The sequence below is a fragment of the Ranitomeya variabilis genome, chromosome 1 (assembly GCF_051348905.1).
Source record: "Ranitomeya variabilis isolate aRanVar5 chromosome 1, aRanVar5.hap1, whole genome shotgun sequence".
In the NCBI taxonomy this organism is placed as follows: domain Eukaryota; kingdom Metazoa; phylum Chordata; class Amphibia; order Anura; family Dendrobatidae; genus Ranitomeya; species Ranitomeya variabilis.
The window spans coordinates 995,969,393-995,994,833 of record NC_135232.1 but is presented as its reverse complement, the minus strand read 5'-3'; the positions used below and the strand labels follow the sequence as shown (position 1 = coordinate 995,994,833).

The 25,441-nt window shown below is 41.0% G+C and overlaps 1 protein-coding gene across 3 annotated transcripts in view; it reads right to left on the bottom strand.

Annotated features, from left to right (window-relative positions):
• PALLD (palladin, cytoskeletal associated protein) overlaps positions 1–25,441 on the bottom strand; it is a 549,209-nt gene that overhangs the window by 40,295 nt on the left and 483,473 nt on the right. For all 3 annotated transcript variants that reach the window (XM_077279477.1, XM_077279475.1, XM_077279476.1), the window contains one exon: positions 705–1,391. In XM_077279477.1, coding sequence (XP_077135592.1) covers positions 705–1,391 — 687 coding nt within the window. The remainder of the gene's footprint in view (positions 1–704; positions 1,392–25,441) is intronic.

The window sequence follows — 25,441 nt, the reverse complement described above, 5'->3', positions numbered from 1 at the left end:
ACATGCGGTTTCATCAAAAATTTTAGACCTTTATTCTTCTACAGCCTCTGTGTATCATAGTACATAGTAGACTAATAAAGATCGGGAGTTCCTCTGACAGCAGAGTTTCTAATCTCTCTTCTCCTGAACCATCGTCTAAAGCTTATTTGAAACCAATAAAGGTAAAAAGTTTATTTATAAATCAGTTTAGGGTATAATCCAGAAGAAGAGGCATGAAGGTAACAATCCTTACTGTCAAAACAAACTTTAATGATGAATTTCATGATTTCTCAACCTACTATGTACTGTGATAATTAGAGGCTGTAGCAAAATGTTCAAAAATTTTAAATGAAACTTTTTTACAAAAGTGATGATTAGTTAAAAAAATGCAATAAAGGAAAAATGTCCCAGAAGTTTGCAAATCCTTTAACAAATCATTCAGCAAAATAAAGTGATCGCGATAGTCCTCGAAAAATAGACTATCGCGATAGTCCTAGAAAAATAGACCTCTTTAGAAGTAGAACCCCAGACAACAGAGATTTTATGAAGATAAAGCACATTCATGGTACAATTATTTGGATATCTGGATACCTAACAGTTTTTATCATGTAATTTAAGTAAATGTGTTATAATAATGATTTCTGCTATAGTATATGCAATACTTATAACATTTTAAAACGATCTACAAAAATGACAAGAAGAGTTACGGTACAGTATAAACTTACGGTGGCATTACACCTTTTGGAAGACCAAGCTCATTGAATGAAACAGGTGATGGCTGGGATGGCAGCATGGAACTAAGGAAGGCTGCAGGGTTGTAGCCAGAGTTGGATCCTCTTGTAGTAGGAGAAAGAGATGGACTGTAGGATGGTGAATGGGCAGAACCTGGAAGTGGAGGAGGTGGAGGAGGAAGAGGAAATGGATCTTGACTACTATAGTTTGCAGTAGGACTCATCACAGGAGGTGGAGGAGGTGGCGGTGATGATGATGTTGGAGACCAAAATGCTTCCGGTTCTGGATAAAATGGTTGAGAGAATGGTGGCACTGGAGCTCTACCAAACGGTTTTTGAGGTGCTGATGTTGGAGAAGGAAGGCTGGAGGTAGAAGACCCAGAAGATGGTGTCACAAAGCCTGGGGTGGAACTCATGTTCTGAGCAGCAATAAACTGTTTAGGACGAGCGTAGTTAAAGGAGCTCGCTGGTTGCATCGCTGGAGAACTGTGAGAATTCAGAACGCTCATTTGTGTCGGTGAAGTGATAAACTGACTGGCCTCGAGCTCCTGGATGGAAGGTGGAGGAGGGAAAGAAGGTGAAGGTGGTGTACTCTGCTGAAGACTTGATTGTTGTTTCACAGCAGCAGATTCTTTTTCTTTAAGTATTTGATTCTGTAGTTGCAGTAATGTCTGAGAATCCCTGGGTAAATGAGAAGAAAAAAAAAATATGAGCAGGGAAATGGTATGTATGGCATTCGAGCAGTGTAGAACTGAAGGAACAAAAGGAATGCTGCGCTATTCATATTCAACTTAACCTTGATCATAAATTTCCCCTGCATGAAACGAAAAGGTATTTAGAAATTCCTGCTAGATTCAGAGCTGAAGCCAGTGATGGTAGGACAGATAAGGCATAGATGTGGTGAACATGAGTCATCTCTCCTGAACCAAGAATGGACACCTCCCAGAAGCCAAGCAGTGAGTGCAGGCACCTAGACATTCAGAGCCATGTCTGAAAGTGAGAACATTATTTCATTATCGCCTTTGACCGAGCTGTCCACATCACACTGTTGTACTTTGTAACATCACCGAGGCTTAGCTTTATTATGGACCATTATGGGAAGAACATATGGGTACAATAAGGCTAAAAAATAAAAATAGGAGGCTCACAAAGACCATTTTATGTTAAATCTCCAAATTATTATGGAAGTATATAGTCCAGAAATTTAAACCCACTAAACAGTAATTATGGGGATTAATAGCTTTTCCAATGATACTATAAAATGGCCATGCTATTATTACAAATTATAGGTTTATAGGCCAAACAATACAAGAAGAAGTCCAGAGTATTCACCATACTTTACTACTGAAAGAAGGATCTGAATGGAAAGAAAGCTTTGGACAAACGACATGATGATTTCATACTCACCAGTTAACCAATACGTGTTATTAAGAGAAGTGGAGATGGGCAATTGGGGAATTTTAACTCCCGTAATGTTGACCTTAAAATCTCTTACAGATGTTTGGATATAGCAAGATAGGGCTCACAGCAAAGCTTTGAGAATTTGTTTTTTTATTTTAGGAAATATGAGGGTAAGTTCACACAGGGTGTTTTTGCTGCGTTTTTTTCTGCAGCAAAACCTGATCATCATGGCAGGAAAGAAGCTGTGCCAAAAACGCAGGTTTAGGTGCGTTTTTGCCACGTTTTTGGTGCGTTTTTTTCATGCTTTTTTTTTTTCTCTTTGTGCATGCCAATAAAGTTGAGTGCACACAGAGAAAAAATCGAATAGAATAGATAGATAGAATAGAATAGATACATCACCTGCAGTATCCTCTTCCCTGGCATTTTCCCACGGTGCAGAGGTTACCTCCGGTCAGGCTGTGAGGGAGCGCAGGCTCGGTGACGTCACCGCTCGTTACTGAGCCTGCGCCCGCTCCGTCTCATTCATTCCCCAGTCGCTTACAGCCAGGAGCGGTCTCATTAGCAGCGCTCCCCATTGTAAGCTTTATTTCCCCCAGATACTGCGTGGGACACTCGTTATATCGGACTACGACGGATCAGGGAGTACACTTTTGCCTTTATATTTTAATTTTTACTACAGAAGATCGAGGGCTTCGCTTGGAATGGCAGAATAATAAAAAGATTGCAAAACTGTGTGGTGTTTTATTTCATTAAAATACTTTTTTCTGAATGTGTTATTTTTTTCTGAATGGGTTATTTAACCCTTTAACTGCAATCGGATTAGTACTGGATAGGAGTCTTATTGACACCTCTCCATTACTAAGCTGGCTTAATGCCACCTTACAATAGCAAGGTGACATTAACCCCTCATTAACCTGCTTGCCACCTCTTCAGGGCAAGTGGGAAGAGTCGGGCAAGGTGCCAGAATTGGGGTATCTAATAGATGTGCCTTTTCTGGGCAGCTGCGGGCTGCTATTTTTAGGCTGGGTGGGGGGGGGGGGGTGGCGATATATGGCCCCTTACCAGCCTGAGACTACCAGCCCCCAGCTGTCAGCTTTAGCAAGGCTGGTTGTCAAAAATGGGGGGGACCCCACGCCATTATTTATTTAAATAATTTAAAAAAATTAAAAAAAATAAAAAAGAGTGCGGACCCCTCTATTCTTGATAACTAGCCTTGCTGAAGATGACAGCTGAGGGTTGCAGCCCCCAGCTGTGAGTTTTGTCTAGCTTATCAAAATTAGGGGGGTACCCACAGTTTTTTTTGTTTTTTAATTATTTATTTACAGCGCAGGAGCGGCAGATGAAAACTCCCATCCGCCGTTCCTGTTCTCACTGTAATTAGCGGCTGTAGGTGTCAGATGATGGGAGCAGTAGTCCTAATAGCTGACACCAGTGATCGGAGGTGAAGTTTACACCTCCGATCACATCTGAGCGCTCCCCGATGTCTTCTGACAGCGTGGGTAGCGCGGCTCTCTGACCGGCGGGGAGGATTTCCCTGCTGATCAGAAGTGGTGTTTGCCGCGGTGTTATGCATATAACAGCGTGTCAAACACTGTAATGTCAGACCCCCCATTCAAGTGAATGGGCTTTGGGTCCGCTCTGCTGGATGACAGGCTGTATGAACGCATCATGCAGCCTGCCATCTAGATGTAGCAGAGCTGAGTGTGACATCACATTCGGCTCTCCTTGACTTTTCTGCTGCAAATGCGCTGCAAGAAAAGTCTACCTTGCGTATTTGCAGCGTTTTTTCAGCATCCATTCAAGTCAATGGGTGGAAAACACTGAAAAAACGCTGAAAGAAGTGACATGCCCTATGTCAAAAAAACGCTGCATAGCACAAAATACTGATCACACAAAAACCCAATGTGTGTGCATGCGATTTCTGGAATCTCATAGGCTTTGCCGGTAATGTAAAAAGCAGCTGAAAATAAGAATATAAAATGCAGCAAAAATGCCCAGTGTGAAGTTACCCTTATTGTAGATGAGCATGGCTGGTGATCATTTGAGAGCATTCTCATGGGAAATAGTCATCTGCTTGCTTTCAGGTGGTCAGTGGTAATGATGGTAATGGTCTACTCTCAAAGTAATGTTAGGGCCAGCGCCATCTAAGTCTAATTGCTAAGCATGTACTATGAGCAATCTGAAATAATGAACAAGAAATATTTTTCTGCCTATTGTTCAGTCCTTCATCCTATGCACAGAAAGTCACATTATGAATGGCATTAAGATCTCATATTGGAAACACCATCTGACTAAATATTGTGCAAGCTGAAAAAAAAAAAGTCCACTTTCCATTACCATTCCTCACAGTGGTCGTAAGGTCTGATAACAAACACATGCGCTTCGTACAGTATAAACCAGCTCCAGACCGGGTGAGAACATTGGCGAGTTCATATCTAGAGGTATCAATCAGAACATCGGCTCCCTCCAAGAAAACTTCTCTAGATGTGAGGGAATGATCATTAATAAATAATACCCGAGGAGCCAGGGAGGAGCAGCATGCATTCAGCAAAGCCCAAGGAGAAACTTTCACAGAAGTTGTGAGGCCTGATAATAAACATGTGCGTTTCTTACTATATAAACCAGCTCCAGACTGGGCGGTAACATTGCTAAGCGCGTATTTGTTAGTCTTAATCATACCCCTGCTCTCCTAAAGGAAACTACTCTATATATGAGAGGAGGAATGTTAATAAATTATATAAGGAACCATGGTGAAACAGCATGCATTCAGTATAGCCCAAGGAGAAACATCTACTTGATGAGCCTCACCTAAAGAGGAGTGAATCGTTCTGATGCTAGTAGAACTCATGTCAAATCTTAGCAAATCTGCTGTACTACAACAATTCAGGAGTCAAGAAGTTTTCTATTCAAGTCACGTGAATTTCCAAAAGATATGTCCACGGCCATTTTGCACAAAGCAGAAGCAGGGAATGGAGCAGCCATGTTATAGTGACACTGAATAGTGAAGGAACGGCACAGCTCGCAGCATAACAATAGCGATATGAGAGAAAGCCTTAAAACACTGAATAAACATTATAGCTAGTGTGTGAGAGCAAAGCAATGATAAGTAGTTACCATCTCAGTTTTTCCCCCAATTTTACATTACTTGTTAAGGTTACCCCAACGGAAAGCTTTTCCAACTGTTCTTTGCTTACTATAAGAAAACTTACTTTCTTTCAATAAGGGTTTGCACCCTTAGCCAAAGTAAAATTGGCAGTTCAATAGGATATAATGGATGTTCAAAACACATAGCTGTGTCTACACTCTTGATGGAATCGATTCATATTTTTTAATCCAATAAATTTTTGCAAGCTTGGAAGCTGGATCATCTCCTTTTTTCACAAAATTAAAAACTTGGACAAAGTCATGGGCCAGCCTAGATATTTATTAAAAAAAATGTCTACAATTGAGGAAGTTTCTCTTTATCTAATATAACAATGAACCTTTAGTATAGAAGCAAAGAGGTTATTCCATGAACAAAGTACATTTAATTAATAAATCTGAGAATAAAATGAAGACAGTTACAAATGGGGAATACTGGATTAGTATAATAGGTCATCCCAGAGCAGTAAAAAGCATATGGCGCAATGGCTTAATTTAAATATGCAATAACAAAAGGATTTAAAAAAAAATATCTTGAATTAATAAATAATACAGGTAATAAACAATGATGCCAACAAAAGTAACTCCAGACACAGTGTATTCCTTCACAGTACCATCCACATGTATGGTATGATGGCCCTACTGTACCCCCCCCCCCTCAACCTTCCCGGAAAAGCACGGTAACCTCAACATATGATGATGCAACTGTGATCCCCAAATAACCTTCCACAAAGTATAATGTGCCCCATGTAGTTCTCCATACAGAATAATGGTCCCCACATAGTCTTCCATGCAAGATAATGAGCTCCACATATTCCTCTATTCAGTATAATGAGCCAAAGTTCTCTATACAGTATAGTGGGCGCCGCATTGCCTTACAGTATAATGGCCTTACACAGTACTCCTTAAAAGATAATGGACCCCGCATTAAAAAAAAAAGCCACCTATTCTCGTTCCCAGACTGCTCTAGTCTCGGCAGCGAGTGCTCTGAAGCTCTGCATTGCTCAGCACAGTGGGGGCAAAATAGTGATGTGATTGCGCCAACTGTGCAGAGTTATCAGACGCATAGGGAGAATGATGGAGGAAGGAGTGAACCACTTTCTCTTTCATCATTGCATGCAACTGTATCTGGATCCAATTGCCGATTCATTTGAAAGTGCGATGCCGGGAGGTGCCGTAGTTGCAGGCCAAATATTTGGCCACGGGCCAGAGAGTTTGACATGTGTGCTCTAGCAGATCTGCCACAGATGCCCACCTTGCTATATACATGTAAATTTTTGGATAGAAAACAGTTCTAAAATATTAGGACCTGATGGGGAGACACCATTTTTGGTGTCTGGGATGGTTTAGTGAATCCTGCATTGAGCAGGGGTTGGACACGATGACCCAGGAGGTCCCTGCCAACTCTAACATTCTATGATTCTACAAGTTTTCTTGTCCCAAGCTGGTAGCCTACAGGGGAAAATTATACTGGTGGCCAAACTATACCTTCTATAGTTATATAGAGCCAGACAGGGCACACAAATCATTGGTACACAGATGACTGCTGTATCGTGAGGAAACACATCTAAATATGAGGTACGTGGGCAATACTGGGATTGAATTTACCATATACTGTACAAGATTAATCCTGCAAACACGACCACTTCCATTCTGATCCTTACACCTCTGGCAGGAGGACATTGAGTGACTGCATCCATCCGCACTAATCCTGCCTATACTTCCCAGTAATTCGGAGTAATCCTATCATCATAGTGTTTGAGTTATGCAATCGGCCTTAAGAATTTTTGACAAGAGGTCTTCTGTGCTGGATGTGGAGGCATATAAGCAATACCATAATTTAAACCATACCTTCCGGAGCTGTTAAATATGGGTGACATGCGTTCTGCTACACAGCCTACAAATCATCTTCCATTCCTGCCATGGCCGGTGATTTACAGTGTGCCAAGGAGCTATGGGCTTTGTACATACATCATACTTGTTGATATTTTTCTCAGTCGGCCCCTCACTTCTGAACTTGAGAGCAGCTTGCTTATTATTATTATTATTATTATTATTTAGTAATATAGGATCTAGTAGTTGCAGGCACAGCCTAAAATGGCAGTTTTTGGTCTCGTTTGCTTTGGGCGTTCAAGGCTTTATCAGTAGATGAACAAGCCACTGAACTAATGCCATTTTCCTCTTCAGTTACTTTATCTGTCCACAGGAAATTAGGGTAATGTCTGTGGAATCAGCTGTTCACTTGTGGGATGACAGAAATGATTCAGCGCTACTCTGCAGCTGATAGCGACAATGCGTCCATGTGGAGGACCATAATGTCATCTATAATCTGGATTACTGGCAGCACTCCGACAATTAGAAGCTGGAATGACATGATGACACAAGGTTTACAAGCTGGCGACATAATTTCCTTTATGTCTCTGCAGTGGATTATAACAAATGCTTTATCAGCACAGAAATAGATTTAGTCTGAAGCACAAATATCGAAGTTGTACTAACACAAAATACAGCTGTTGGCTGAAGGATCATTTGGCCATGAGCTATGGTCTCCAGCTACCCCATAGACAAGCACACAATGATCAGCTAATCCTACATCGTATTTCACAAAAAAAGAAAAGAATCAGAGGCAGTCAGACGTCTCTGGTGATGCATAGGTTCACTGGAAAAAAGATTTGCAGAGATAAAAATCCATCTTGACACTTTTTTTCACTGGATGACAAATGTTGCGAGAAAGATAGTCCCCATACATATAGGACTGTCAGCAGCTTCCATTGTAATCAGCTGAATTTCCAAATTAGCAACCTACCATAAATGTTAGGATGATGTAAGCAATTCTGTAATTCACAAAGGAAACATAAGGCAATCTATTTTAACTGATAAGGTTATAGGGTTATTCTCAACACTGATCTTCTGTAGTGCACCACTTCGAGGTCTCATTGCTTCCTGCTCTCCGAGGATGGTGCCCCCCTGCCCTGTAAACTATCCGAAACTGTAAGTAGAGACAGCTTTGCTTCTACATTACTGGAGCGGAGCAGAGGCACCGGAGCTGGAGAGACCCAGTGATCCGTGTAAGCTCCACTGTAAGCGGCTTGCTCCTTGCCGAGGACACCGGTCAGCTCGGACAGACTGAAGCAGCGGCCAGTGACCTAGGCAATGAGTAGTTAACAATTACGTTTCCTGTTTGATAGTAACCCAATAACCAAACAAATGTGAGGGTTAAGATTAGGACATCACCGAGTAGTCACATTATTAGGACATCACTGTGACTAGTCAAATTACACACTTCACGACCCGTAAAACGAACCCTTCTTTTTTCTGGAAAGCTGGGCGATTTTGGCTTCTTGAATAACATCTCAATAGTCCAATAATTCTATGCATTTTCACCCCCTAGTTCTGATACTATAATTTAGACACACAATTAAATGACTATTATACTTAGACTTTAAGAGCTATAGAAAACCTCTAAGCCCACGTTCACACGTTCAGTATTTGGTCAGTTTTTTATCTCCATATTTGTAAGCCAAAACCTGGAGAGGAACAATCAGAGGAAAGTATACTAGAAACACGTCACCACTTCTGCATTTATCACCCACTCCTGGCCTTAGCTTACAAATACTGAGGTAAACTCACCAAATACTGAATGTGTGCACGTGGCCTAAAACGCCCTATAAATCAGTATATGGTATAGTTAGGGTTAGCATGAGATATGGCGACTAAGTTACAAATTTCCTATGGACTCACAAGAATGAGGCCTCAGAGGTAGAAGGGACCTGCCGGGAATGTGAGAAACCACTACAATGAATTCCAATACTCAGAAATGGTCGTGTTATTTGTATCAGCATCTTTGTGATATAGCTTTCCAGATGTAGAGGGGCTTGTGGCTGATTTATAACTGTGAGGTCCCCCTTACTTTTCATTCTTCCAGTTTTCACTAACAAGGCTCATGGGTATACAGCCGGCTGTTGGACTGAATACTTTTGTGGTTTTGTATATGAGGAAAATGCTTCTGTATGATATATTTTTATGCTTCAGCATTAACCAGAATGGCAAAAAATAAAAATGAAATAAATACTACAGAGGCCATATAGAAAATCACATAGTACCGTTCTGGGAACAATGATGTGGCTAGCCAGGGAACAATGCGCTAAGGCAAAACATTTTAAAATAAGGTCCATAATGAAACATATGTTCACCATTTTACAATCTGTATAGAATAGTATTGATTTACTTATTTCCTACTGGTTGTGAGTTAACCGGTATTATAATATTCTATATACAGTGCCTTACGAAAGTATTCGGCCCCCTGGAACTTTTCAACCTTTTCCCACATATCATGCTTCAAACAAAGATACCAACTGTAAATTTTTGGTGAAGAATCAACAAGTGGAACACAATTGTGAAATTGAACGAAATTTATTGGTTATTTTAAATTTTTTGGGAAATTCAAAAACTGAAAAGTGGGGAGTGCAATATTATTCGGCCCCTTTACTTTCAGTGCAGCAAACTCACTCTAGAAGTTCATTGTGTTTCTCTGAATGATCCAATGTTGTCCTAAATGCCTAATGATGATCAATATAATCCACCTGTGTGTAATCAAGTCTCTTTATAAATGCACCTGCTCTGTGATTGTCTCAGGGTTCTGTTTGACGCACAGAGAGCATCATGAAGACCAAGGAACACAACATGCCGGTCCGTGATACTGTTGTGGAGAAGTTTAAAGTCGGAGTTGGATACAAAATGATTTCTAAAACTTTACACATCCCAAGGAGCACTGTGCAAGCGATCATATTGAAATGGAAGGAGTATCATACCATTGCAAATCTACCAAGACACGGCCGACCCTCTAATCATTCATCTCAAACGAGGAGAAGACTGATCAGAGATGCAGCCAAGAGGCCCATGATCACTCTGGATGAACTGCAGAGATCTACAGCTGAGGTGGGACAGTCTGTCCATAGGACAACAATCAGTCGTACACTGCACAAATCTGGCCTTTATGGAAGAGTGGCAAGAAGAAAGCCATTTCTCAAAAATATCCATAAAAAGTGTTATTTAAAGCTTGCAACAAGCCACCTAGGAGACACACCAAACATGTGGAAGAAAGATGCTCTGGTCAGATGAAACCAAAAATCGAACTTTTTGGCAACAATGCCAAACTATATGTTTGGCGTAAAGGCAACACAGCTCATCACCCTGAACACACCATCCCCACTGTCAAACATGGTGGTGGCAGCATCATGGTTTGGGCCTGCTTTTATTCAGCAGGGACAGGGAAGATGGTTAAAATTGATGGGAAGATGGATGGAGCCAAATACCAGACCATTCTTGAAGGAAACCTGTTGGAGTCTGCAAAAGACCTGAGACTGGGACGGAGATTTGTCTTCCAACAAGACAATGATCATAAACGTAAAGCAAAATCACAATGGAATGGTTCACAAATTAACGTATCCAGGTGTTAGAACGGCCAATTCAAAGTCCAGACCTCAATCCAATCGAGAATCTGTGGAAAGAGCTGAAAACTGCTGTTCACAAACGATCTCCATCAAACCTCACTGAGCTCGAGCGGTTTGCCAAGGAAGAATGGGCGAGAATTTCACTCTCTCGATGTACAACACTGATAGAGACATACCCCAAGCGACTTGCAGCTGTAATCACAGCAAAAGGTGGCGCAACAAAGTATTAAGTTAAAGAGGCCGAATAATATTGCACGCCCCACTTTTCAGTTTTTGAATTTCCACAAAAATTTAAAATAACCAATAAATTTCGTTCAACTTCACAATTGTGTTCCACTTATTGTTGATTCTTCACCAAAAATTTACATTTGGTATCTTTATGTTTGAAGCATGATATGTGGGAAAAGGTTGAAAAGTTCCAGGGAGTTGAATACTTTCGCAAGGCACTGTAAGAGGGAAGCAACAAAGGCGTGAAGGCATGAAGAATAAATATACTATATTAAGAAAATATACACAAAAAACAAACACTAAAAGCAAGGAGAAGTATCAGGAGTACACACAGCACCAGGGTAAATGGTAATATAACGACAGAAATAATAGTAATAACAAGAATATCAAAAGTACAACTATTGGTAAACAGCACTCACAGAGAAAGTGCCATGTGCATGGGAACAAGGATAAAACCCCAGGGGGACTCAAATATACTGGTAGTCACAGAGGAAAAAGAACATATAATATACCATTTTAATCATACTGCGAAAGTTCCCAGAAAGTGTCAAGGTCAAAAAGCCCCAGAGTCCATAATATATTCACCCTGTAATGATATCCACTTTGAGTGCATATAGAGGACTCAAATAGTAACAGGAGTCTGGGAGGTGACAAATCCCAACTAGTGTTTCGCGTCAGCTTCTTCAGGGGGTGTGGGGCGTATTACAGTCTGCAGCTACAATCACAATTCTATTGGTTGATACTGGAATTATTCAGCATATTGATGCATTTATAATGCTGTTAAATTATATAAAGTATAGCTTCCTACTTAAAATAGTATGAAGTGCTTACGGGAAAACAATAAATGGTTATTTACATTAATAGAAGTGATCAATTATCCAAAACACAGATGATAACTTTTGGATTGGTTGGAGTCCAACTACTAGAACCATGACCAATCCATATAATGGGGATCCATAATGCCAAGTCTGCCACTGCTCTATTCCTGTGAATGGGAATGCAGGAGATAGAGTTCACCGCTCTCCTGTTTCCGTCGGTCCCATAGAGAATGAATAGAGCGGTGAATGTATTCACCTCTATGGGAATTACCCTTTAATCCCAGATTATTATAACCTGGAACATGCAGGTATTCCTAGCCGATGACATTGTGCTTTATGGCGGCTATAGTAAACTGAATACACCATGTATGGCTCACCGAAGGGGCCAACGCTGGTCAGTGTCATGGGGTAGACTCTGAGTGTCCATATATCATCCCACAGATTTATCATTTAAGGATTGTAGGATTGTAACATCGTTCCCTGATGGACATAAATAACGTTGTGCTTTTCCCAGTCTCAATGGCTACACGGACAACTCTACTGTGTTTTCTGGGAATAAATATTTTTCTTCAGATTAAAACATCTGTTTTCAGTTTGTACAAACAGCTATTCCGGAAAGATTGAAGAAATGTATGAATAGTTAGAAAGCAACTACGAAAGGCGCTACAGTGTTTGTACTCTCTGTAGATAAGCCGCCAACAGGGGTTTCTGCCAGTGAACAACAGGGGTTTCTGCCAGTGAATTTCTCCTCTCTCCCCATTGAAAACACACGGGCAATCGGCTGAGTGTTCATGTTTCTGGGAGAATCAGGGAAGGCAGCTCTTTGACCAACAGATACTTTACATGTATGGTCAAGAGACAAAGATCTGAACGTGATACATGTCCATTTCCATGCAGCTTATCTGTATAGTTCAGCGCCGTACCCAAGTATGCCCCGAGTCTCAGAAACCACTAGAACGTTGGATCAGCACTTAATCTACTCTGTAATTTAGGGCCTTGGATCTAAACAAGTGAAGCCACTTTGTAACATCCAAATACTGGTAGCATTTACACCTGACATGAATGCTGGTCTACAAATGAATCATGGGCTGTTTTTCCTGGTGAGGAGTGGTTTTATAATGATAACACTGCTACTGAGCTTCTCTACTGGATTTACTCCAATAGGATAACTGGCGTCCTATGAAATTAGCCCCATGTGTGTCTGAGATGCAGAATTTACAACATGAGAACCCGTAATGGTCAATGACTGTTCAAGAGATTGATGGACACCATGACATATGTTGGCACTTTATAATCAGTACAGTTACCACAGTAAAGCTATACACCAGCCTCAGGGGCCAAATATATACTCATCTTGCCATATCAACTATTTAAAAAAATATATATATAATTCATATCTATTGATAAAAAAAGTAAAATTATGAATATCTTTCATAATTATAGCATTAGTTCTGCGTCGTATACATGACTTGTCAGTCAACATGCAGGAAATCTAAAAACTGGACAAAAAGTGACCACAATTCACCATATGGATCCAAGGAGAGCAGAAATAGGGCAGAGCTTGACAATGACATTTAGTCTTCCTAACAACACATACACACACGAAACACTGCGCCCAAGTGATTACATCCTACCCGAGCGAGCCACCCACAAATCTTCACATGCTGAACATCTGTCACACTGGGGCCGCACAATTACAGCTCACAGAAGCAAATGTCACTGGTCTGAAATCTAATCGGATAGTTTCATGGGAACCTGAAGACTGAGATGAAAGGCTACGCTCACATTCTTAGAATGTAGAATACCTGAATGTCAATGTTCCTCACTGCACGCCCAACCGAAAAGTATTATCCTCGCAATGTAATTAAAAAGTCTGAAGAGACCAAATATGTGAATGCTCAAAGCTTCAAGTGGGAGGACGATTCTGCTCCTTTCAACAGACTACTGCAGAGGTAATCATGGAAGAATGCTAGAGAGGTTATAATTATATCACAGGTTAATACATGATCTAACTATGCACCAGGGTACATTAACCCCTAGCAGAAATGTGCCTAATACTAGAGATAACCCCACATGTCCCACTCTGTCTTTCCACTTTTCATATATACAATCATTTATCATTGACTATTTTAGCTTTTAGCACAGGAATGTTTTTAGTTTGCTGCCCTTCAAGAAAGATTCTGAGAATTAAATAGCATTTTACATTTTTGTACAAATTTGTGCATGAATTTTACATTTTTCAATGCAAATTGCCTTTTCTGAGTAAGAGGACTTGAACTCTTGTGCCAGTTACTGGAAGTAGCAATCCTAAAAGTCAAAATCGACCCTATAACGAGCCTTGCCACATGACTTCGGATAAAAGCCAAACCAATATCTCAATGCGCAAATGTTTCAGGGTGTTGCCCCTCCTCGGTGCAAAGCATGACATCGGATTTGGCTGTATGAGAGGCCTTTGACTGTATTTTTCGTTTAGTCTCAATACCCTCAATTGCTCTGGCTCAGAGGTACCAGCGTTAAGACATTTCACTACTTTAGACATGTCAAAATTTTATTCATCCATTTTAAAGATAAAAAGCAGCTCTCTGTTTGACTTCTTTATTCAGTTAGTGGCAAGATAGATTACAAACCATCAGTATTAAAGAAGAACATAGTGCAATAATACAGGTCTACTGGTCACCAGTGTGCAGTGGGAGATTGCTTGCCTGAGGGCTGTGAAGTGACCGAGACCGTTTAGTCCTGTTGAGGACTGGAAGTGATAAAGGGGCTCATTAAGGAAGGACTATTAGGTGTAAATGTGACTCCATCCAGGTTAACTGCCTCAAGTTGAGTCCAGTGAGTTATGCGGTGTTATTATTGTATAGTGTCGGAGAGCTATGAAGACAACACTGCACCGAGGCCTATGTGAAGTCAACAATGCCTGACACAAGGTATCAACCACTGAGGACTCTCAATTTTTAATATTTTACTATGCCCTGGCTAACACGGTACAAAGATAAATGTTACCTTAAGTCAGGAAAAACATAACTTAATGGTATTCTATATTCTATTATATTTGCGTATTCTGGCTCATCAGGAGTAAAATCAACAAACTAGCACAATTGTGCTCCCTACTGTGTATTGCAACCATCAAGTTCTGAGTCTAAAAGTGTGAACTGAGAATACTGTGTTAACACTCAAAAGAAGAAAAGAAGAGTTAAAGGTACCTTCACACGAAGCGACGCTGCAGCGATAGCGACAACGATGCCGATCGCTGCAGCGTCGCTGTTTGGTCGCTGGAGAGCTGTCACACAGACCGCTCTCCAGCGACCAACGATGCCGAGGTCCCCGGGTAACCAGGGTAAACATCGGGTTGCTAAGCGCAGGGCCGCGCTTAGTAACCCGATGTTTACCCTGGTTACCAGCGTAAAAGTAAAAATAACAAACAGTACATGCTCACCTGCGCGTCCCCCGGCATCCGCTTCCTGTACTGTGTGAGCGCCGGCCCTAACAGCAGAGCGGTGACGTCACCGCTGTGCTTTCACTTTCACTTTAGGGCCGGCGCTCAGTCAGAGCAGGAAGCGGACGGCAGGGGACGCGCAGGTGAGCATGTACTGTTTGTTTTTTTTACTTTTACGCTGGTAACCAGGGTAAACATCGGGTTACTAAGCGCGGCCCTGCGCTTAGTAACCCGATATTTACCCTGGTTACCAGCGTAAAACATCGCTGGTATCGTTGCTTTTGGTGTCAAACCTGACGATACACGCCGGTCTGACAACCAAATAAAGTTCTGAACTTTATTCAACGACCAGCGATATCACAGCAGGATCCAGATCGCTGCTGCGTGTCAAACACAACGATATCGCTATCCAGGACGCTGCAACGTCACGGATCGTTGTCGTTCTCGTTGTAAAGTCGTTTCGTGTGAAGGTACCTTTAGTCTTCAGTTTAACCAAGGCTCAGTTTACACCACATATGTCAAACTCTGGTGCATGGGCCAAATCTGGCCCACAAGGTGATTAGATTTGGTTTGTGGCACCGAATTCTCCTGGCATTGCACTGTCAAATGTATCGGCATCTTGGATGTCTGTTGTGCTGAGCAGTGCAGGGCTTCAGAGCACTTGCTGCCAAGACCGAAGCAGCAGGGCAGCCCATTATACTGTGTGGAGGGCTATGTGGGGCCCATTATACTGTGTTGAGGGCTATGTGGGGCCCATTATACTGTGTGGAGGGCTATGTGGGGCCCATTATACTGTGTGGAGGGCTATGTGGGGCCCATTATACTGTGTGGAGGGCTATGTGGGGCCCATTATACTGTGTGGAGGGCTATGTGGGGCCCATTATACTGTGTGGAGGGCTATGTGGGGCCCATTATACTGTGTGGAGGGCTATGTGGGGCCCATTATACTGTGAGGAGGGCTATGTGGGGCCCTTTATACTGTGTGGAGGACTATGTGGAGCCCATTATACTGTGTGGAGGGCTATGCTGGGATCACAATTGGGGAATCATACTGTGTTGGGGTCACCATACTTTGCCAGGGGTCCAGTAGGGCCATCATACCATTCGTGTGGAGGAATATACTGAGCTTGGTGGTCACTTTTGTGTGCATCATTCATCCTTTTGTTATTACATATTTACATTAATCCATTGGGCTATGTGACTTTTAATGCTCTTAGATAACATTATTACAGTCCCATTCCATTTGTCATTATGTGTTTGTTTTATTCTAAGATGTATTAATTAACATGTACTTTATTTGTGGGACATCCCCTTTAACTTTGTTTCCATATTAAAATTTTCATCTTCCTATTTGATAAAGAAAAACGTCCTCAATTGTTGACTTTTTTTTTTTTTTTTTTAAATAAATATCAAGGTAGTCCAGAGACTTTTTTTTCCATGTTTTTAATTTTAGCCCTCCTGTGTATTTGAGTTTGACATCCCTGGTTTACACGAACAGACCGACTACACTAAATGACCATTGATAGGTAAGCATTTACCGACCAGTGGTTGTTAAATTGAATGTTTACACGGGCAGATCTGTAAAGGATCGTTCGGTGCGCATAGGCTGCCATGGCTCTCATCAGTGGGAGCCCTGTTTATACAGTACGATGCACCAAGAACTATGATCTTTTGCGCTACAAAACCGATGAGTGAGCATTCTACTTGATAATTGGGTGACCACCAGCCTGTTTACGCTGAACACTATGCGAGACGAACGTCCTTAAGAATGCTCGCTCATGATAATCTTTCTGTGTAAACGCAGTTTCATTTTGTTCTGGGAAGATCTATTTAAAGGGAAACACGCAGCGACAACCTTATAAGCAGTGCTGTGATCTCCAGGAGTCATGAATGGCTTCTGAATGCTAGCTAGAAAGTGTACAATTAAGAATCTCCCTGTGAAGGGTGGTGCTGAGAAATAGCACTGTTATCTACCCTACAATGGTTGCATTAATGTGTGAGAAATCATAGATACCTACACTAATCAGCCATAACATAAACCACTGCTAATGTAAAGTGAATACAACAGCTCACGATAATGGTATCGATTAAGTAAGAAAAAAGTGATTAGTTCGTTCTTGAAGTTAATGCTTTGAAAGCAGAAAAATTGGAGAAGTGTAAGTATCTGAGGGACTTCAACAAGGGTAAGATTTTGATGGTTAGAAGACTGTGCCAAAAGATCTCCAAAACGTCAGTTCTTGTGTGGTGTTCCCAGAATGAGGGCATAAGCAGGAGATCAAGGTGTTGACTTGGTCTTCAAATACTCTAGGTCTCAATCCAGTTGATTATTAGACAATATTATGGTTTTTAATGTAATGACTGATTGGAAATGATGGTTAGTGTCTAGAATGTTAACAAAATGTTTGTTGTTGTTGTTTTTTTTTTTAAACTTTTAATATGCAATAAATCACACAAATTGGTCAAGTTGGTTGATTGGTTATATTGATCAAGTTAGTCAGTTGGACAAACTGAAACCTACATTATTGGGTGTAAATCCTCCATTACTTGAAGGACACAAAACTAATGAAACAATCATTATTTCCATTCCATATAAACCTGAGCTCGCCTTCCTATATATATCCAGCAGTGAACTGTTGCGAGGCTTTTTCCACTGGTATGTGGCTACATAAACACTAGGAGCGCGGAGGTTCTGGCAGGCGGCCACCGCTCTTACATCACTCTCCCTTATTAGGGAAACTTGCTGAAATCTGACAACTTCTCCTAAACAATCAAGGTTAAGGATTACATTATTAAAAAGGAAACCGGTAACAATCACTTAAGCACCTCTAACCAGGCTAATGACAATGATCATGGACATGTCTGTAAAATGTATTAACCCCTTATATTGCATATTTTTGAAACTGACCATTCAGCCCTGAAATGAAGAACCACAAAAACGCAGTTCCATTCTCTTAGCTATATTGCCTGCGAGACAGCTCAACAATAGTGTGCTTATGAAGGAACAGAATTGTTCTTTTGGTGCCAATTTAATTCATTTAGTACAGTTCACGCTGATTGTTTCCAACAAAAGTAAATGTCAGGAATGATGTGTCAAATGTAGGCCTGGAATACAATGTATTCCAGATTACAGACAAATGATGTACCGGAGAACCCGGTAGAAAGAAGAAACGGCACCCTATGATCCAGAGTATCTCTATAATACACCCCCCCAAAGTTTACATAAGGCATATCATTAGGGATCTAGTAGGTAAGTGTGCTTTTTTTAATGTACAGATCACTATGTGCCCATTTTTACACTATTAAGTAGTAATGAACAACTTAAGATGTACGGTATTTGGAAATCATATTGATTGCCAAGTAACCACAATAAAGCTTTTTGGACCCAAAAGGCGGATGTTATACAATAAAGGAGTTCCGGTGTTCTACACTTCCAGAAACATAAAATGCTTTTTATACCACTCACTAAGCTCGTGCAAGGCAAGTAACCAGTATAAAATGTCAAGTTCAAGTACCTTATTCCCAATCATGTTTATAGAATTGTCCGCTTCCTATACTTATTCTCGACCCTGGAAATATTTATAAAACGTCAGGTTCAAGTACATCAGATGTGGCCATTTTTATATTGTCCACCACTTCCAATGCTTATTCTGTATAGGTCTAAACCTGGTCAGGGTCAGGGGTGTATGTACCTGTATACTCTCCCTGTGCTTGCATTTGTTTTCTACCACCATCCAAAATCATCAACTAGGTCAATTGGCTTTCTCTATAATTGCCTCTATTGTATATCTGAGATGAGATCGTCTGGTGTGTCCTCTGTACTGGATATCTAAGGACATTTATAACAAAGTACATTTATTTTTTAGCATTATAACAAGTGACACAGTTTAGAGATTTGCATCAAAAGTCAAACATCTATCAGATATTTCACATGACAAGAGTCAAGACAGGGGTCAGATCTCTGGAAACACAAGCAAACAATTAGAAGGAGAATTCCAGGAATGATGACCTTCCAATCAAACCAGCAAAATAAGTCACATCTGTTCAGAAAATGTCACTGGCGCCAAGACCCTTGAACATATGCCACATGTTATGTTATAAGTACCCAATAACAGTGCAAATTCTGTTCTCTCCATTCCAGGTATCTACTTATCACAGTAAAAAAATGTTATATATTCTATTTTAACTGTTCCTCAAATGTTTTTTTTTGCAAGCACTAAAATGATCAACCAGTACATGTCTTCCTACACAGTGATCATTTTCACACAAGTTTTCAGCATGTCAGTAAGTTGCCTACTTGGTACATGTAGCTACTGCTGCACTATGAGGATCAGCACGCAGGACAATATTTACTATGATCCATTTCTAAAACCAATAGGAGATAAAACCATCTAAATATATATATATCCTGCTCGGGGTACACTGTCCTCATAAATGCAGCTCATTTATTGTGGCTTACAGTATGGTGGATGTTATCTGTCCAAGCATTACATGGTTGAACATGGGTATCCACTGGCACACCAGCTGATGTTGAGAGCTTGCCTTTAGAACACAACCCCTTTAAGAGCAAGCCGGCTTTGTACTTTAATAAATTCACCTATTTCATTTAGCAATCCTAGGACAGAGAAATGACTACATCTTAGGGGATAGATACAGCATTCCAAAAGACAGAAGCAAGTTCATTTTCTATTGGGATTTGGCCCGTTTTAATTATAATATTAATAGGATGTCTGAAGATAAAAAGTTTCATTTTCTTTAACTATTTATGTATTTAAAATACCGTACATTGTCCTCACATATCTACCGAATATTTATATATAGGACCACACACACATTGTGTTGAGCTTTCCGGCATAACAACATCATCATGTCATTATAAGCGGAGGAAATGCAACTGTTGATATTAGCTACAATGGAAACTATTCAGTATGTCACCTCTTCCATGCTGTCAGTTGTTGCATGAAATGCTGAATGAGCCGTTTGATGGGTGCTTACATTTCCTTACCAAGCCTGAAAAATAGGTTATACTTTTCATATCATTGACAATAAATATTACCAGGATGTATGTGAATTTGTTTAAAATAAAACACATTATTTAATAATAAGTTAATTTTTATTCACATTCTTTCCCTCCTTTTACCTTTTCCCAATTATCTATTATCTTTTGGTGGTGTCCCCCATGGGAATAATGTCCGATGAGGTTTGACGACATAATTGTTCATTAAATATTTTATTATTGTCAGATACTGAGCACGACAGGCCTAACCAACGTAATAAATGGGGAAAAACATGGATGTTCATACATGGTCAATTCTTACAATTTGTGTACTCAGATCAGACAGTGGTATCATGTGATTTATTACATACTAGCTGTACTACCCGGCTTCGCCCGGGTTAATGACTGCTGTTAGCAAAATAGAATGTGTTAACAAAAATTTATTCTGCACACAAAAACCACAAAACAAATAGATAGAAATGTAATTATTAAAAGGCAAAAACTAAGCAAATAGAAGCATTTCACAACATATATTAGCTTTGTTATACTGAGAATGTCTTTGTTGCCTATATTAACCAATCAGAGCTCAGGTTAATTAACTGTAGCAAAATAGAAGCTGAGCTGTGATTGGTTGCTATTGGCAGCCTGATAAATCCCCAGCCAACAGGAAGCCCTCCCCCCTGGCAGTATATATTAGCTCACACATACACATAATAGACAGGTCATGTGACTGACAGCTGCCGTATTTCCTATATGGTACATTTGTTGCTCTTGTAGTTTGCTTATTAATCAGATTTTTATTTTTGAAGGACAATACCAGACTTGTGTGTGTTTTAGGGCGAGTTTTATGTGTCAAGTTGTGTGTGTTGAGTTGCGTGTGGCGACATGCATGTAGCGACTTTTGTGAGATGAGTTTTGTGTGGCGACATGCGTGTAGCAACATTTTGTGTGTTGAGTTGCATGTGACAGGTTAGTGTAGCAAGTTGTGTGCAGCAAGATTTGTGCATGGCGAGTTTTGCGCGTGGCGAGTTTTATGTGTGGTGCATTTTGAGTATGTGCAAGTTTTGTGTGAGGCAACTTTTGCATGTGGTGCAACTTTTGTACATGTGGCAATTTTTCTGTGTGTGCAAGTTTTGCATGAGGTGAGTTTTCCATGAGGTGAGTTTTGCACGTGTGGCGAGTTTTGCGTGAGCCTAGTTTTGCATATGGCGAGTTTTGCATGTAGCGAGTTTTGAGTGGTGACTTTTGTGTTTCGACTTTTATGTGGCGAGGTTGGTGTATGTGTGGTGAAATGTGCGCTGAGGGTCGTATATGTGTTCAAGCACGTGGTAGTGTGTGGCGCATTTTGTGTTTGTGTTCATATCCCCGTGTGTGGTGAGTATCCCATGTCGGGGCCCCACCTTAGCAACTGTACGGTATATACTCTTTGTCGCCATCGCTCTCATTCTTTAAGTCCTCATTGTTCACATCTGGCAGCTGTCAATTTTCCTCCAACACTTTTCCCTTCACTTTTTCCCCATTATGTAGATAGGAGCAAAATTGTTTGGTGAATTGGAACGCGCGGGGTTAAAATTTCACCTCACAACATAGCCTATGACGCTCTCGGGGTCCAGACGTGTGACTGTGCAAAATTTTGTGGCTGTAGCTGCGACGGTACAGATGCCAATCCCGGACATACACACATACATACATACACACATTCAGCTTTATATATTAGATATACCTGTATGTAATCTCCTGTATATAGTATATACCTGTGTGTCATCTCACCTATATATAGTATATATCTGTGTGTCATCTCCTGTATATAGTATATACCTGTATGTCATCTCCTCCTATACATAGCATATACCTGTGTCATCTCCTCCTGTATATACTATATACCTGTAGGTAATCTGCTCCTGTATATAGTATATACCTGTGTGTCATCTCCTCCTGTATATAGTATATACCTGTATGTCATCTCCTCCTGTATGTAGTATGTACCTGTATGTCATCTCCTCCTCTATATAGTATATACCTGTGTGTCATCTCTCCTGTATATAGTATATATCTGTGTGTCATCTCCTCCTGTATATAGTATATACCTGTGTGTCATCTCCCCTGTAAATAGTATATACCTGTGTGTCATCTCCTGTATATAGTATATAGCTGTATGCCATCTCCTCCTGTATTAGCCCTCGTTCACACGTTATTTGGTCAGTATTTTTACCTCAGTATTTGTAAGCTAAAATGGCAGCCTGATAAATCCCCAGCCAACAGTAAGCCCACCCCCTGGCAGTATATATTAGCTCACACATACACATAATAGACTGGTCATGTGACTGACAGCTGCCGGATTCCTATATGGTACATTTGTTGCTCTTGTAGTTTGTCTGCTTATTAATCAGATTTTTATTTTTGAAGGATACCAGACTTGTGTGTGTTTTAGGGCGAGTTTCGTGTGTCAAGTTGTGTGTGTTGAGTTGCGTGTGGCGACATGCATGTATGGACTTTTGTGAGATGAGTTTTGTGTGGCGACATGCGTGTAGCAACTTTTTGTGTGTCGAGTTGCATGTGACAGGTTAGTGTAGCAAGTTGTGTGCAGCAAGTTTTGCGCATGGCGAGTTTTGCGCGTGGCGAGTTTTATGTGTGGTGCCTTTTGAGTATGTGCAAGTTTTGTGTGAGGCAACTTTTGCATGTGTTGCAACTTTTGTGCATGTGGCAATTTTTCTGCGTGTGGCAATTTTTCTGCGTGTGCAAGTTTTGCGTGTGGCGAGTTTTGCACGTGTGGCGAGTTTTGCATGTGGAGAGTTTTGCGCATGGCGAGTTTTGAGCGGCGACTTTTGTGTTTCTACTTTTATGTGGCGAGGTTGGTGTATGTGTGGTGAAATGTGCACTGAGGGTGGTATATGTGTTCGAGCACGTGGTAGTGTGTGGCGCATTTTGTGTGTGTGTTCATATCCCCGTGGTGGTGTGATTATCCCATGTTGGGGCCCCACCTTAGCAACTGTACAGTATATACTCTTTGGTGCCATCGCTGTCATTCTTTAAGTCCCCCTTGTTCACATCTGGCAGCTGTTAATTTGCCTCCAACACTTTTCCTTTCATTTTTTCCCCATTATGTAGATAGGGGCAAAATTGTTTGGTGACTTGGAAAGCGCGGGGTTAAAATTTCACCTCACAATATAGCTTTGACGCTCTCAGGGTCCAGACGTGTGACTGTGCAAAATTTTGTGCCTGTAGCTGCGACGCCTCCAACACTTTTCCTTTCACTTTTTCCCCATTATGTAGATAGGGGCAAAATTGTTTGGTGAATTGGAAAGCGCGGGGTTAAAATTTCACCTCACAACATAGCCTATGACGCTCTCGGGGTCCAGACGTGTGACTGTGCAAAATTTTGTGGCTGTAGCTGCTACGGTTCAGATGCCAATCCCGGACATACATACATACATACATACATACACACACACACACATTCAGCTTTATATATTAGATTATGGGAGGAATTTATTAAGACTGCCATATCATACATTTTAAGCGTCAAAATCCTGAAGTAGGACGCACCAAATGTATTAAGCAAACATATTTTCCTTAAAGAGTTCTCCAAAAATTTTATAAAATATCACCCATCATGTAATTCAAATCAAAGCGCATACAAGTCATGCCTCAGGACAGGCTGCAATCTGAATAAAACAACTCCTGAGACGTGTCTCAAGTGACGGAGGAGCTGTAGCCTAAGCATACATGCGGGAGCTACCAGAGAAGGGCTGTGAAAGGAGAAAAAAAAGAAACATTCTCCTAGACTAACTAAACAAATTATTTTCTAGAGCTTCAGTCCTCCTTGGGCAGTTAGCCGAGTATATTTTTTCTTCTCCTGTCACATGCACATCTCCGGCAGCTCCAGTATGTCTGGTTACGATACAGCTCCTCTAGCATTTGAGACACAGGTCTTTGGAGTTATGTCTCTTCAGACAGTAGCCTGACATATCACTATGAAAGGCTGCCATTAGAATTACATGATGGGGACCATTATATTACATTTTTGGAGAACACTTTGAGATTTTACCAGATAGTAAATCATTAGTGGTTTGAGAAGAGTGTATAGACCAGAAGTAAGATTGTAGCCTGACAACTGAGAGATGAGAAGACAACTTAACCCCTTACTGACATCGGACGGGATAGTACGTCCGATGTCAGCTCCCCTGCTTTGATGCAGGGCTCCGGCGGTGAGCCCGCATCAAAGCCGGGACATGTCAGCTGTTTTGAACAGCTGACATGTGCCCGCAATAGCGGCGGGTGAAATCGCGATTCACCCGCCGCTATTAACTAGTTAAATGCCGCTGTCAAACGCAGACAGCAGCATTTAACTACCGCATCCGGCGGGCGGCCGGAAATGAAGGCATCGCCGACCCCCGTCACATGATCGGAGGTCGGCGATGCTTCTCCATTGTAACCATAAAGGTCCTTGAGACCTCTATGGTTACTGATCGCCGGTAGCTGTGAGTGCCACCCTGTGGTCGGCGCTCACAGCACACCTGATTTTCTACTACATAGCAGCGAACAGCAGATCGCTGCTATATAGCAGAGGCGATCGTGCTGTGCCTGCTTCTAGCCTCCCATGGAGGCTATTGAAGCATGGCAAAAGTTTAAAAAAAAAGTTAAAAAAAATGTGAAAAAAATAAAAAAAATCTAAAAGTTTAAATCACCCCCCTTTCGCCCCAATCAAAATAAATCAATTAAAAAAAAATCAAATCTACACATATTTGGTATCGCCACGTTCAGAATCGCCCGATCAATAAAAAAAAAAAAAGCATTAACCTGATCGCTAAACGGCGTAATGAGAAAAAAAATCGAAACGCCAGAATTACGTTTTTTTGGTCGCCGCGACATTGCATTAAAATGCAATAACGGGCGATCAAAAGAACGTATCTGCACCGAATTGGAATAATTAAAAACGCCAGCTCGGCACGCAAAAAATAAGCCCTCAACCGACCCCAGATCATGAAAAATGGAGACGCTACGAGTATCAGAAAATGGCGCAATTTTTTTTTTAGCAAAGTTTGGAGGTTTTTTTCACCACTTAGGTAAAAAATAACCTAGTCATATTAGGTGTCTATGAACGCGTAATGACCTGGAGAATCATAATGGCAGGTCAGTTTTAGCATTTAGTGAACCTAGCAAAAAAGCCAAGCAAAAAACAAGTGTGGGATTGCACTTTGTTTGCAATTTCACAGCACTTGGAATTTTTTTCCCGTTTTCTAGTACACGACATGGTAAAA